This window comes from Polyodon spathula, chromosome 7 (genome assembly GCF_017654505.1).
Source record: "Polyodon spathula isolate WHYD16114869_AA chromosome 7, ASM1765450v1, whole genome shotgun sequence".
Classification (NCBI taxonomy): domain Eukaryota; kingdom Metazoa; phylum Chordata; class Actinopteri; order Acipenseriformes; family Polyodontidae; genus Polyodon; species Polyodon spathula.
In genome coordinates this window covers 26,806,026-26,822,571 of record NC_054540.1, presented here as the reverse complement: position 1 = coordinate 26,822,571, position 16,546 = coordinate 26,806,026, and the positions used below count along the sequence as shown (strand labels likewise).

General features: G+C 36.4%; 1 protein-coding gene across 1 annotated transcript in view; it reads left to right on the top strand.

The window, feature by feature from the left end:
- The window catches only part of LOC121317823 (protein O-mannosyl-transferase TMTC1-like), a 95,180-nt gene that overhangs the window by 46,886 nt on the left and 31,748 nt on the right, over window positions 1–16,546 (top strand). The window contains exon 8 of the mRNA XM_041253926.1: window positions 3,522–3,643. Within this exon, the coding sequence (XP_041109860.1) occupies window positions 3,522–3,643 (122 nt within the window). The remainder of the gene's footprint in view (window positions 1–3,521; window positions 3,644–16,546) is intronic.

Genomic DNA, 16,546 nt, shown 5'->3' with positions numbered 1-16,546 from the left:
AAGCGAAAGCCCTGAATTGTTTTTTTTTTCATAAAACTCTAAAGTAGCTAAAAGCACAGAAAAATTTAATTAATAAAAACCTGAAACAGAAGCCCTAATTATACCTTTTGCTATTCATGATGACTTTGTACACTGTTCTGATGTCAAACAGTGTGTAATAAATGACTGTCTGTGCTTTGAAAACCAGGCTTGGTATCACTTTCTACCATGCTTGCTTTTAAATTGTGTTTAACATTTAACAATGAGTGAGTTTGATTTGAATGAGGTCATGTCGAACAAAGTGTTCCTGTGAAAATGTAATTGAATCACATCAAGCTGTATAATCCTTTAACATTAACGAGCAGGATCTGTACGCAGAGCTGTTTTATAAATCCATAACATGTCTACTTTATAAACATAAAATAACTCAGCATTAAACTATAAGGATGGATAATGTTACTAAAAACCTCCCAAATGCGTAGTTGTACAAATTAGAGAGGAATTCTTTGCTGGTATCAATTTCTTGGTTTTCCTTGACTTGTTATGGAATTTAATTTTAGTTATCTATACAAGGAAATCCCCTTTGAAATGAAACACTTATAATATACCAGTGTTTCATCTTTTAATCCTAGTGTTATTCACGTTAATCACGATGATTGAGTTAAAAAGTGGATACAGTTTATTAGATTAAGACCTCAAACAATTCTTCTTCAGGTGTAAGTGAAGAAATACAAATGTAATACATTGGGATAAGCACATGTAAACAACACCTGTTTATTTAAATGTCCACTCTCATCTTAAGAAGAGACCTTTGAGGTCTTAAACTTGGTTTGTACTGTACCGTACATAACAGAGAATATAATAAACAGTATCAACTCAATCAATGTTCTTTATTGTGGCACTGCACTTTGTATTCACTTCTTTTGACTTTCAAGCATCATCTATTGCAGGGTCATCCTGAAAACGGAATGTGATCCACATGCAGCCTAAACCAAATGCAGAATCATACCTACTGTATTTCTCCAGCAGACTTTTCCTGTAAAGTGCATTCAGTAGCTAGACACTGAGAAAATCGAGAAATTATTATTATTATTAATTGGTCATTTAGCATATTCATCAACTGCTGCTGCAGTCACTTGCAATAGGACTTTGCTTGTTTTACATCTCATCCGAAGGATGGAGCACAAGGAGCTTAATGACTTGCTCAGGGTCATGCACAGTGAGTCAGTGGCTGAGCCAGGATTTGAACCGGGAACATCCTGGTATCAAGCCCTTCTCTTTCCCCACTGGACCTAGATCTCCCAGACTTGCAATGCAGTTCTGAATTCTTCCAAAATTGGTCTTCTCTGTCTAGCTAAGACTTAAGTTTGTTTCACAACCTGACGTGCACAGCCTAGCTATGAACACATGACCTTGCAGTGCTGCAGATATAAACTGGTGCTGTAATGTTTGGAGTCTTCAGAGCTGTGGCTGTGATTGAAAACCTTTTTTTTTTTTTTTTTTTTCCTTTGGGCAAATGGGAGTGGACTAGAGGGTGAAAGTTCAGAATTTTCTTGACTGGTTCAAGTCATGTTTTGCAAGATACCTCTTGCCTTCAATTACGCAAATGTCTTTTCAGTACAATCTAATATTGCTGCCAACATGCTGTTAGGTGTGGAATGGAAAGGAATTGTTTTCTTTTCTTTTAGAAATAATATAAAAAATGGCACGCCCGTCTTTATATAGTGTTACAGTGTGCACAACAAAATAAACTTATAGTTTTACATGCAGATTTGATTGATACTTAGCACTATTAATCCTCAGGCGTGGAATAACCTGTAAAAGAAAGAAGTGATAATGGGGGCAAGCGAAGAATTCTTGCATGGCATGCAGATCAAATTGACATCTGCACTTAAAGATGTACTTATAAATGATGGGGATGTCTTGATTGTTGTAAAGCATGAAGACATTAAGTTATTAATCAGAATAGGGATACATTCTCATTGAATATAATTTTGACATTTATTAATGCAAGTTAGTACAGTAGTTATTGTCTGCTGTACACTTGTATTTGGTAATGTATCTAAGTATTTTCATAAAATATGTAATTTAATAAATAGTGTTTCTTTTTTTTTTCTTCTTCAATATTGGGCACTTACTATATATTGCCCAAGTAAATACAAGGCAGCATAACAGCAATGGAATGGAATGAAGACGATTTTGAACAAGTACCAACGTGGCAGTGCAGCTTTACTTTACAGAGACGTGTTATTTATTTTTTGCAGAAGTTTGCAATTACAGTAAATCCAGTTTTTTTAAACTTGTGTAAAATAATTCAAAAATAGCTGACAGAGGCCAAAGTAGCCATTGTATATATGGCAAAATGCAGATTCTTAGGGTCAAATGGGCCCTCAACTTGAGATTTCATTACAGATAAATGACCAGAATTTATTGCTGTTAAGCAAACAGAAACTGTTGCTGATTGGTGGTTTTTCAAGTAGGGCATGCAGTAATATATGAATGTAACTCAAGAAATAAAAAAAAATATAAGTTTACCCACCTTATTTATAGATGAAAGCCAGCCGAAGTTCTTTCTTTTCAAATTCTTATATAAGTGTCATAAATCACCGATTTATAAACTGTACATTTCTCCTTTTGTTTATATTGCAGCTCTTCTACAAAAGCAAAATAATTATTAAAAGGACTATTGAGATTTGAAAACAAACAGGTTATTTTTTTAAAGTACATCCCGCTGTGAAATGTAATAGAAAGGTTAGACCATTTTTGTTTTGTTTTACAAGTAAAGAAAATTACATACCATTCAATTGTTAGCAAAACATTTTTTTAAAAAGCAACAATTAACCCATAGTTGCTTTTTGTCTTATGAAGTGGTCAACTTAAATAGTTTCTGCTTGTAAAATGATAGTTTATTTGTGGCTTGTTTTAATTGTCTCAATGCATCTGTTAGCTGCCATCGTTTGGCTTTGGCAGTTTTTATCAGAAGAATACTACATGGAGAATTCCTTATTTAATACTTTAGAAATTATAGAGTATTTTTTGTTGCTGAAATAGAAAAGCAAAGGAAGCGCAATCACAGAGACATTTACTGCACTGGGTACATCTGTAAATGTGGTTCGACTTGCTCGCTAATGAGTGATGTGCTGGTATTTATCTGAATAATCGAAGCAATAAACAATAGATTAATCGATTTACACTAATAATCATTTAATGCAGCACTCATTTTTAAGTGTGATTAGTTACATGTGGCTGTTGCACCTTGAGAGATTTTCATGTTTTGAAAAAGCACGTGTTTGGTTTGACACTGCTTATTTGGAAAGGAATATAAATTAGCAGTTAACCTTTATAGCCACCTTCCTTAGTTACCTACAAGTAGAAGTACTGTAGGCATGAGTGACATTCAGTTTGGCTATTGCAATGATGGTCCACCTTGGTTTTAATAGGCGCCAGCTCCTATGTATAACACATTCTTACCAACTGTAAAATTTGATATACTGTATAAATTGTTTTCTTACAACTTTGGTTTCTTTTGTTTTCTTTTTTAGAAAATGAACAACAGAGAGGTGTTAGTGGGGATTCTGTTCCTGGTTTTCCCATTCATTCCTGCCAGCAATCTTTTCTTCAGAGTAGGCTTTGTAGTTGCAGAAAGAGTTCTCTACATGCCCAGGTAATGACACATGATTTGTACCCTATATGAGTTTAATATTATAATAGATAATAGTAATGTATTTAAAGGTGCAAAAACCATAACTTATTAGACTATATATCACTATACATCATAATACATATGTAAATATGTCATAATGGTTAGATTGATCTCTCACAATCCCCATTCGTCAGGCTACTGTACAGAGGTCTGAATAACATTACCTTCCAATCCAATGTGTTTCCTGTACTTCTAATGTAATTATAAAATGCTGTTGAAAAGCCAGCCCTGTCTTAAGATGTTCTTATATGTAATAAGTGATTTATTGACTATCAAACTTTCTTTTAAATTACTTTTATACTAAATGTGAGTCCTCCACATTTTAGAAATGTTAGTGTTATAACCCAAATGTTTGAATGATGTGTTGACTCGCAGACAAGGTCCTTTCAGGCCAACTTTCCCCAGTGCCGCTGTGTTCAGTTTGTTCTGAGTGAAAGCAAATGTTAATTTCAATGTTTTATTTTTAAACATTTTGGAAAACCAGGAAATCGTGATGTGCAGGGCCAAAATGTTAACAAACATAAAAATAAATGGGACATATTTTGCCAGTTTAGGCAGTACAGTGGCAGCATTGAATTTCTGGTTTCTTCTAACAGTTGACAGAAAGTCTCTAGCCAATCAGTGGGTTCCCTTTAAACCTATGTAATGATACAGACCACACACTTTGAGATGGTGCCATTCCTGTTTTATACACAGCTTTTTTCTATTATTTTCAGTTCAAGTTCCATTACCAGTTTTGTCCAGTAAAAATGTCAGTGCCACATTGTTTTAACCATTGGGCACGTCAGTGGTACAGATTACTTTTCCATTTCTATTTTACTACATGTTTACATACTACTCATGTTTCTGTTGATTTAGAGCCGCCACTGACTGCCCTGGAGCCCTCCTCCATTCATTTGCTCATAGTCGAGGAGAGTAGATAATCCTGCCCCCAAAGTATGCTTTTAATGTCTCCCATAAATTAATGTCAGACACAGCAGGGTAGCCACTAGTCTCCTATAGCAGTTTAATCTCCTGACTCACTGTGCTCAGGGTCTAGTAAAATGAATGATTTACATTTCCTCTAAGGGCTGATAAATGGATATAGACAATGTGTGTACTGTATGAAATCACAAACTTCAAGCTCTACAAGATGTTTTTTTATTTCATAGTGTTGAAAAGTTGATGCACCAGATAAGGACGCATTCAGATGTTTTGTTACCTTTACCTTTCAGGGGTATACAGTGTATAATTGCCATGGTCATGCATTTTCTATTAGTCATCTTTGCTTAACACACAGAAGAGAACAGCCCTGGTTTTGTAGTTCTCGGGGTTTGTTTTATTTTTTTCCTTTTATGAACAAATATGTCAGGTTAAAAACCTTCACAAACCAATCATGTAGTCTTATTTCAGAAAAAAAAAAAAAAACATTTTAAGGTGGACACTACCATTTGCAGTAGACAGACAAAACAAAAGATGTTCTAATACCTACCCTGCATGCATACTTATATAACATAAAAAGTATGGCGATAACATAAAAAGTATGGCGATGCATAATATCATGAGGTTGTTGAATAGATTTGTCAAGCTGCAATATTTTTCAGATTCATGTCAGAAAAAAAATTCCAAAAGATAGGAAATGTGCAATCAAAAACACATTTGGTTGTCTTCACCCAAATAAATGTGAATGCACATGAAACTGAACATATGGGGCTCTATGTACTATTAGGGCTTACATGTTGCAAATTCATATCCTCCCTCTGGCGTAGAATTGATGCATGCGATGTACTAAACATCTCTTTCGTGGAGAACTGCCATACCTGTCAACGCAGGTATAAGATCAGCATCAATGGCTGTTCATTATACAGTAGTGGCTGGTATTTACATCTCATTCTAAATAGGTTTGCAACGCCACATGTGAAAGTTTAGAACTCTCTGCCAAGTTAGCTCTCTGCCAAGTTCTGTATACAGAACTGTCACAAAGACGGCTGTAGTGGGTTACGTCAGACCAGAAACAGGAACCAGAAAATAAACAACAGAGAGATGGAGTTGGGTGGAGCTGAGCGATTTGGTTTTGTCAGCATTTAGTAATGAACAGACAGAAAATAAAAGGTTGTAAAGACAAACAAAACACAGGACACGGCACTTGCGCCAAAATAAAAAGACCAACAAAACGGACTACACAGACAAACACGGTGAGCTGATATTTTAACTATTACTTTGATTATTACCTCAGTCTCCAATCCCGTTCTCCACTCATGAGTGAAAACATGCTGCTTTTACAGCTCCGAGACTCTCCTAATCAATCATTCAATTGGAGTCGGTACAACTGCATGTGAATTAATAAAAAGTGCAATTCCCTGTGCTCACCTATTATTTTACTTGCATGTGAAGTGCTGTCCAATCCTCGTGCCTAAATACAAATATACATTTTAAACACTTGCTTGTAACCCATATTTATATCCCGTGTATTTTATACATAAACACCAACATTAAACACACTACATACAACATAAAACACTTATAAACATAAAGGGGCGGGACACTCCGCCACAGGAACACAAAGAAGTAATAGAAGTTGAAGCTATGGGGGAAAAAAAAAAGGAAAACTAATTTTCCAGAGTGACGGAATCGACATATTAATCAGGAAGTATTATTTAACACTGCCCAGAGCAAAAAAAGATTAAAAAATGAAAAATCAATTCGGGCACACTCTTGTCTTTAAAATAAATCTTCTTAGCTGTTTTATAACATTTAACATTTTAGTTTATCATAATAATAATAATAATAATAATAATACAATGTTTTATAAACCAGGCCTTAAAAGAGCAGCAACTGCACCTATAGTATTGTCTGTTTAAAAAAAGAAACTTTGTTACCTATGGAAGAATTCCTTTTCTTTGATATAATGTTGTTACCACCGGTGAATTTATAGACCGTCTAGCGCAGATGTTTTCAAACTGGGGGGCGTATGTTTGATGAACTCTCACTCCCCACTTCACCAGCACTTGCTTAACTAGCGCTTTCAAGTCTTATTGGCTATTTGGCTGACATATTTGACAAGCTTTGAAGTAGCTGTGTGATGCAAGACAGTGTAACTATGTTCCTGACACTGTCTTCTGTCACAATGGATTTTGGAATGTCAGTCCTGGAACTTAACGATGTGATAGTGGAGCATTTGTCTCGGCTTTGCACGCAATTCTATAGAGTATATTTTCCCAAAAGTAATGCACATAAATGCAGGATTTTGCCTGGGTTTGAAATCCATTTTCAGAGAACTTTGTAGCAAAAGTCAAGATTGCCGAGAGTCTAAAAGAGAATTTGATTGGCGGTGCTGGTGACTGTTTTGAGTGATAATTTCAAAGTTATGCTTGTTGATCAGTTCTGGCTCTCAATTCGAAAAAAGTTCACTGAATTGTCACAAACAGCCATCTATATACTTGTTCACTTTTTGCCTCAACATATCTGTGTGAAATATCTTTGCTTATTTACACCAAGAACAAGTACAGAAATCCTTAAATGTAGAGACAGCTCTGAGGTTGAAACTCTCCAAAATCAAGCTGAATATACTCACAGAGGTAAATATGACTAATTAGGTGTTCTTTTATATTCAAGTTTATTAAGTATTTGAATAGTGGTACTGTGTTATGTTGCTTTCTGTCTCAGAAAAAGATGTTATTAAGGGGTGCAGCAAAAAAGGTTTATCTCTGAAGGGGTCACAGCAAAAAAAAGTTTGGGAACCTCTGTTCTTGCTGGAGAAGCGCAGAACAACAGTCAAATTAAGTAATGTAATGACGCAAACACAACCACTCCTGAAGTAAATGGAATCACAAATAAGCCACCAAAAACCACTAATGCCAACTTAATAGTAAAAGCAATGTCCATTGTTAACGACTCAGTTGCTGACTTTGCAGCTAATCAAGACAAACCCTTGAGTGTTTATATGAAATCAGTGAAAAATGTGGTTTATTGAAAAGACATTTGAGGTGATTTGAACTTTGATGCCCAGATGCCTGAGCTTTGGAAGTCAATCAGTTCCAATTCAAATCCGTCAATGTTCATCCACTCAAAATACAAAAGTTGTATGGATCCTTTGTCTCCAAAGTCTTGGAATCGTCTTGAACTCATTTTCAAGCTGTCTCATAGTTGCATATAACCCCAGTGTTCACTCAATGATCCTCTGAACGGGTTTTCACATTGGGGAAGTAATGAAAGGTAGACATTTCGATATCTCGTCTGAAAACTGATAACTTAGCACAGAAACCTTTGCAGTCGTCATACAGCTGAAGTACAGTTTTGTCTGTTCCTCGTAGTATTCCAGTCATTTGAGTGTGATGTGATGTCTGTCAGAAACATAAGTTTATTTAGCCACTTGTCATCAGTAAGGTCTGCATATTCTTGACTACTTTCTTCTCCAAGAAAGAGCTTGATGGGTTCAAGACAAGTAACAAATCACTTTAGCACATTACCTCGACTCACCCGTCGTACATACTGTGCAGCACTAAATCTCCATATGCAGAATCCATATCATTCAGAAGTTTGTGGAACCTCCTGTGTGTCAAAGAAGAGTGGGCAATCAAAGTTGACACAACTGTTTTCACAACTGTTGTCATTACTTAATTTAAATAGTTGAAATAGTACCTCAGCACAGTTTACCAAGGCTTCCTTTATGTAGTCTTCATCCGTGAAACACTTGCCTTTCTGAGCTATAGCTAGAGCTGCAATGTAACTTTCCCATGTAGGAAGGGTATTTTTAGTTACAACTTTTCTAATGCACTCACGTTTGTCTGCTTTATTGAAAATTTGGCTTCGTGCTTGGATGTGAAATGGGGCTGGACGCTGGAAGTACGAGATACCACACTTTCACTGCACATATACTTATCTCCACACTGGCTGAAACTTTCGAATATCTAATTTAAATTTTTGGACTTTCCATAATTTAAGAATAGCTATGCCTCCTAAAACTGTGATAGACCGTTCATGTAAACTGATGATGTTTCAGATCATATCTCTTTTTTTCTTTTTGAGTCATAACCATGACTACGGGGGCATGTCTCCACATAGAGGGGTGGGTGGGACATGTTGTGTGTTTTTTTTTTGTTTTTTTTTTTTTTAATGAGATGCGTCTGAGCTGTTTTGTAGATTTTTTTTTTTTAATAATACAGTACATGTACTCAAGTTTGAATTATTGATCAACTTGTTTTATAACCATTTATGATTACACATTTTTTAAAGCATTTCCTGCAGTTCATGTTTAAATGCTGCTAGATGATTCGACGCTATGCATGGCGTTCAGACTTTTTTTTGCGTGAGATACACAGTAGCTTGCGGATTAAGGATTTGATTTCGGTATGCAATTTTATTTATTTATTTATTTATTTTTTGCAGGTTTGTGCAATTTTATTTCTTAATCACCTTTGTGAAATATATGTGAGAGAACACAATGTGACTCCACAAATGTGCATCACTAAGAAATCTCACTAAGGCTGTGGAGAGACAAACACAAGCTTTTCAAGGGCTGACCAGAGCTCTACAGATTTGTCAGCCAATAGATCAAGTAAAAATCAACAGATAGCAGCAGGAATCGCAGCACTGAATTCCACAATTACTGGAGGTCTGGAGATGATGAATAATATGATCAGAAACAGCAGCAATACATCATCCACCACAGAGGATGATACTTCATCACAGCTGCAGCCTCAGCATCTTCCACTTCAAACGTCAGTCCTCCATGCGCACACAGAATTATTTTGCGAAGACTGAGAGGAGGGATGTCCTATCAGTCACAGGAGGATTTTCCTGGGAGTTATTTCCATAGTGTTTATGTAATGTTTATTTGTCACAAATAAGGTAGTATATACAAAAAACCAATTGTTAAGTAATTCTTGCAATTGATAAGGTGAAATATGCCTTGATTTTTTTTTTCTTCTTGATTTACTACACACATTACATATGTTGGCCATGTGAGCCAAATTATTCTTTAAAAAAAAAAAAAAAAATAATAATCCTTTTTCCTTTAATGCATACACAATAAGTCATGTTATGCAGTGGCTTAATTTTGTATTGTTTTGATTGTCCTTACACAAGAAATATTGATTGATAAGCCTCGCTTCTCTTCCCTGTCCTGTATTATCACCCAGCAGTCTGATATGTTTCCTGGTAAACCATTGCTGATAGCTCTGTTGTGCAAAATGTAGCATGCAACAATGATCTGACAACATTCTGCAGGACTATACAGCAGCACATCTCCTGATTTGTCTAGACATCTGAATCGGCTGTTTAACTATCCAAATGTCTTCTCAATGATAGAGCGTGTAGACACATGTGCTATATCAGGGGTCCGCAACCCCCAGCACACGTGCCAGAGTGTGATTATGTGTATTTTGTTTGTAACAAGTGAATGTGTGGTATCTTGTTCTTCCAGCGTCCAGCGCCATTTCACATCTAAGCACAAAGCCAAATTTTCGGTGAAGCAGATGAACGTGAGTGTTAATGCTTAATGCTGCCGAAGACTTTTTCACACAATAACAAATCGACCTACATAAAGTGTTTTCTGTTACCACTGATGGCGCACCTGCTAAGGTGGGTAAAACAGCTGGATTTATAAAACTTATGGAAACTGAGATCGGATGTTCTCTTATGAGTTTCCATTGCATCATTCATCAGGAGAGCCTGTGCGCTAAGATCTTGTCTTCTGATTAAAAACAAAGTAATGACAACAGTTGTGAAAATTGTCAACCTTTTGATTGCCTGCTCTTCTTTGACACACAGGAGATTCCACAAACTTCTGAATGATATGGATTCTGCATAAGAGGATGTGGGGTCCAGTGGTTAAAGAAACAGGCTTGTAACCAGGAGGTCTCTGGTTCAAATCCCAGCTCAGCCTCTGACTCATTGTGTGACCCTGAGCAAGTCACTTAACCTCCTTGTGCTCCGTCTTTCGGGTGAGACGTTCTTGTAAGTGACTCTGCAGCTGATGCATAGTTCACACACCCTAGTCTCATATCTTGTAAAGCACTTTGTGATGGTGGTCCACTATGAAAGGCGCTATATAAAAATATATTATTATTTGGATATTTAGTGCTACACAGTAATATACGCTGGTTGAGTTGAGGTAGCATGCTCAGGTGATTTGTTGCTTGTCTTGTACCCATCAAGCTCTTTCTTGGAGAAGAAAGTTGTCAACAATATGCAGACCTTACTGATGACAAGTGGCTAAATAAACTTATGTTTCTGACAGACATCACATCACACTTAAACAACTGGAATACTAAACTACGAGGAACAGAGAAAACCGTACTTCAGCTGTATGAAGACTGGAAAGATTTCTGTGCTAAGTTATCTTTTTCTGGCAAGTTATCAAAACATCTACCTTTCATTACTTCCCCACTGTGAAAACCCATTCAGAGGATCTTCGAGTGAACGCTGGGAATATATGCAACTGTATGAGATAGCTTGAAAATGAGTTCAAGACAATTCCAAGACTTTCGAGACAAAGGAATCCATGTTTTCATTTCTTGTGAACCCTGACAATATGGAGGAAAGCGACATCAAACTTTTGTATTTTGAGTGGATGAACATTGACGGATTGAATTGGAACTGATTGACTTCCAAAGCTGAGGCATCTGAGTATCAAAGTTCAAATCACTGCAAGGTGAGCTTGAAAAAGAAAGCAGCTGGCAACTCAAGACCACAGAATTTTTGTCTTCCCTTCCTTTGAAGTACACCTGCATGAAAAAAGTAGCTTTTGCCTTGCTGTCAGCCTTTGTTTCTACTTACCGCTGTGAACAGGAGTTTTCAAAATTGAAAACTATACTAAGTCCAGTTAGAAGCAGTCTGACCACTGACCATTCTGATGTGTGTTTGCGTCTGACGATAAGAAAATACCAGCCTGATACATCCAAACTTAGCAGTCAGAAGCAGGGACAAGGAAGCCACTGTAGAGCACAAAGGATGAGAGCTACTTTATTATTTATTATTATAGTGTTTATGTAGGTGTTAAACAAAGTTTGCATTGCAGTATTCAACGCTATGGATATTAATTGCCTGTGTAAGTTTAAGTAGGTAATGTTTTGTTTTGGTGTAATGTTATGGTTGTGAATACTATCCATCTGTGTTGGTGAGTATTTAGCTCAGCCCCTGCATGTGTGTTTCTCTCGTAGAATTTATTTGTTGTCTCTGGTTGTAGTTGTTAGTTTTGGTATTGTTTAAATTTGGAATTTACTGTAAATACCCCCCCCCCCCCCCCCTTTTTTTTTTTTGCCTGGAACGCCAACATCTTAAATAGATGTTGCTGGGTTTTTTGGCACCCAAAAACGTTGCCGACCCCTGCTTTAATCAATAGCGTGTATGCTATTTGCAATGGTAAATTGGGCACCAAATAACATGCATGCTAATTTCCATTAATGTGCACACTCATTTTTAGCGCTCCTTAGTAAATTAGGCCCTTTTGTATGTTTTGTTGGATTTCTGTAAAATTTGTTTGGAATTCAGGAAACCGATAGTCAAGAGCAGTTTCACTAATAAAGCTTTGTGAATCAGACCCACTTAAACTCTGTTTAACTAAGGTGGTTTTTAATGAATGCTGGTCCACAGGGAATTGCTTAGGTGTCAGTCTCGATAGTGGTGGTTAGCGCACAGAGCCTGCTAGCAACTCAGTACAAGGTCAGACTCTGCTGCAATCAAGAAAAAAACAAAAAAAAAATCCTCTGCTGAAGGATCTGTGGGGGTTGAAGTAGGTCTTCAAAAGCCCTGTTTGCATTTGCCAAATGTACATTTTACATTCCCTAGAACAGTGGTTCTTTATGATGATATGATTCGTCAAAAAACAATGCTCCCTCAGTTGCATCATTGTAATGTATCAATCTGTTTGCACCACTGAATCACAGAGAAATGAAAAATTATAATGCCATGCGCCTGACAAATGCAAAATGCAGTTACAAATGCAAAAACAAAGAAAAAAAAAACATTTTCACAGCTGTTTTTAGGGGTTAGGTACAAAAATGCTGCCTATCTCTTTAAAAGTAAGTACAAATATTTACGAACGCGACATGTCAGTCTGTATAAATAAAAAAACGCATATCACATGTTTTAGTAGACTGAAGTGCGAGAAAAAAAAAATACCTGTAAGTGCAGAGAGGTGCTGTATTAACACCAGCAGAATAGGGGAACCCCAGTTATTTGCAAAAGGTTGTGATGTTGACCAAACATGTGGGTACATGTGGGTAATACTGCTTAAAATTAAGTTGCATTTAAGAAATGTAGAACAAGAACAGCAACAAATACAAATACACTTAAGGTTTGTGTCTTGCACATGTGCCATTAACAAAATGACCTGGAAACTTAAAATCAGGAAAATAAGTAATGAATGTAATGCAGCAAAAAGCCCAAGAATTAAACAAACAAGGAAGTGAAAAGGTTACCGTACCAAGCTGAAAAAAGTTATTTTTGTGAATTCCAATAAACCAACATTATCCTTCGCCAGTCAAATCGTGCCTAAATAAACTTTTGAGTCAACACAAATAAAAAAAAATTCCGTCTGTCGCTTCTTGCATCCCAGATATAGTAGATTTTGTTACATTGTTTACCGTCAGGAGTTTAAGTATGATTTAATTGCACAAGATTCCCTAGTTAGATAATGAGCTGATAATATCTCTTCAGCCAAAGAAGCTGGCACAGTAATTTAAGAGCACCATTACCATTATGTAAAACAGTATGTAGCGTGAGCTTTGTGCTAAAGCCGGGTCAGCTGTTGCAGGGAAAACAAAGTGATTTACTCAAACTGACCATTTAAAAAATGTGAAAGCAGAACACACAGAAATACTTGGGCCTCTAATTATGAAGTGTACTATGTACTGCATCTTATTTGATTGCAGTAAACCAAACAAAAATAAATAAATAAAATGCCATTTACTAAATTTTGCTCTCAGATTGTGCTAATGAAAATGTATGACAATGTGCTTGCTGTGGTTATTTAATATGTAGATATAGCAGAACAAACTCACTGCAATTTTTAAAATAGTTTTTTACTGAAAAATAAACAGTATTTAAATCATAAGAGCTGTCTGTGTTACATGCTGTCAAATCAGGACTTCACTAAAACACTAAGCATGGGAGCTGCAGCATGCTATTCCCTATATTACAACTGTACACAACTAAAGGTGTGGTCACCAATTCAATACACAACACAAGCAGCATATTTAAAATACAAACATGCTGAGTTCATTGCAGTCATCAGCTGCATAGAGTAACCGTTCAGCAGAATGATGCAAAAAACAAGTGAGTACAGACACAACAAACCTGGCTGTAATGGGGTAGGTCTCGGTTTTACAACCGCAGTTTAAGATTGCACGTAGTTACTGGTAAACCTGGTGGTCCCTGCTGGAAACACTGGCACTTGAGATGAAATGGTTGAAAACCACTGGCATAGAAGACTTAGTGAGTTCTATGCAATATATCTAAACAATAGCAGGTCTAAAATCCACAATATAATTCACATCTGTGTGCAAAGCTTATGACTATCAAACAACTAACAAGTCTGTTTAGTTCATTACTGTGTGGCAGAATGTATGAATGTCTGTATATTAAGCTTACATTTTTACATGTGCACTACGTGAATGTAGGTCATGACGATCTACCTTTTGGCTGCTAGTATGCCTTGTACGATTATGGAACGCCCATATCTTTACAACTCAGTTAAGAAATTGTTAGAAACAGTTAGAAAATGAATACTCAAAGATTCAGACCTTTTTTTGTAAGGTCTCGTGTCCTTTTAAATTGATGCTGGCAACCTTAGACGAATCCAGCACAGTAATGTCCAGGTTATCCCATAATGCCATCCTGTCCAACAGACTGCTGTATCCTGAAGAGGCTGTCCACTGTTTGGACAAATTCACATGCAGTGTGTGTTCAGTCAAAGGCATCTTTCTAAACAATGATTGTTGTTTGGGATGAATTTTGAAGAAATTAAGTTTGTCCTGCTATTTAGGTAGGCAAGACTAATTCTGTTCGGATGCACATGTCCTTTGATGTTTTTAGAAAGAGTTAATGTTCATGCGGTTTATAATGCACAAACCATTTGAACTCATTCCACTCACAGACCATCATCTCAGCCAACCGCTCTGAGTAACATTTATAACAGGCCTGGGGCTTAAAGGCAAGGGCTGTGAAGCAAATTTTTTGAAATTGTCTTTTGCTTTTTATGATGAGAGTCTTTTCAGAAAGTTACTTAAGGTATATCAGCCCCAGGGCAATATGGTGACGCATCTGTTAACTCCTCCAAGTGTGTATTTGCTCAAATAAAAAATTAGAATGCTAGCTCTCTCTTTCCAATCTCGAAATAACTACACCAGGATTTTTTTAATTTTATTTTTTATAATCGCCAAGAAGTCATGGTTAGAACAGGTGATTGCCTGATGTTTTTGTAATACAATTAGTCCCGGGTGATTAGATTCTTATAAGCGGTTGATTCTTAAAAGTGGACTGATATGATTACAATTAGCAAAAGCATATCTCCACGCATCAGCAGTTTAAATACAGTATACAAATGTCAATGGTGCTCAATCACTGAGGACAATACTTCAAAACAAGTCCTTCTGGGTAAGCAGCTTGTTATATGATCACGATTATGTTTACTCAAGGCTGCAGAATCATATTTTACTACAGTATACTTGACAAGCGATCATATCATGAGGGTGCCTAGTTTAACTGGCGTGTGGTGTTACACGTAATGCCCTTTGAATTCAAATGACATTTACAGTACGGTATTTTACTGTCAGAACTACCACTGGGAGTCGCTGTGGACCTGGGATTATACTGCACATGCTGTGTACGTGCCTAATCACGCAAGGTGTAATCAAATTCAAAAACAGCTTTATTGGTGGTACACGTCATTGCACTTGTTACAGCATCGTATTACATGCAGTCAATTTACCCCAAAGTGATTCTTACAAGCAGAGTATTTTAGCATGGTTTATAAGAATGATTTTGTCCCAGTGGTTCTGATCACTATATGTGGTTGGCGGTTGATTCTTAAATCAATAATTCTTATAAACAGAGTGTACTGTACATAAAGTGTGTGTGTGTGTCTATAGATAGATATAGATATAAATGTAATCACAAGGTTTTCCATTTGCTCATTAATACACTGAAATAGTGTTGTGTTTAATTGCTTTTAAATTAGACATTTTCAATTGTGTTGGTTCATTCCACTTCCCATGGGATACTTCACTGTTTCAGCATTATATTATTTCCTGACACGTAGCCAGCAGCATTACTAAAGCCGATACTCAGTGACACGCTTCGCAAACGTCTGTGCTTTAATCTGAGTCAGCCAGGCAATGTCACCTGTTCTGCAGGGATTTTCTTTTCCAGTTTAATTAAGGTGTGTATGTATTAAAATAAATGTTGCCATGTTGGGCAAAAAAAAAAAAAAAAGCCTCAAGAAATATTTAAAAGTTGAAGTGGACATTTCTTTTTATATGATGTTGAAAGGCAAGGTAATAAAAAAAAATAAACTGCAGAGAGTTGTAATTACCAATTAATCGCAGGTTCATAAGGTACACACAGGCTGGAGAAGCCTTTATTAAATTAGCCCTGTGAAATTATTGCAAATAGAAACATAACAGCTTGTCAATGCGAAGACCTTTAGTAAGGATTGACCCGTAATACTCAGACACCATTTACAAGCCATTTACTAGATTATTAATTGTTATGCCTGACAAAAGAGAGAAGTATATATAAAATGCTCTGGCCCAATTAAAAGGACATTTTTAGGTCACAGGGTTCATTAACAAATGCAATCTGTCCTGAAACTTGGCTTCTGCTTTAAGTAAATATTTGTATTGTATTCCCAGACTGGAGGGGGGCATATATAATTAGGTCTGT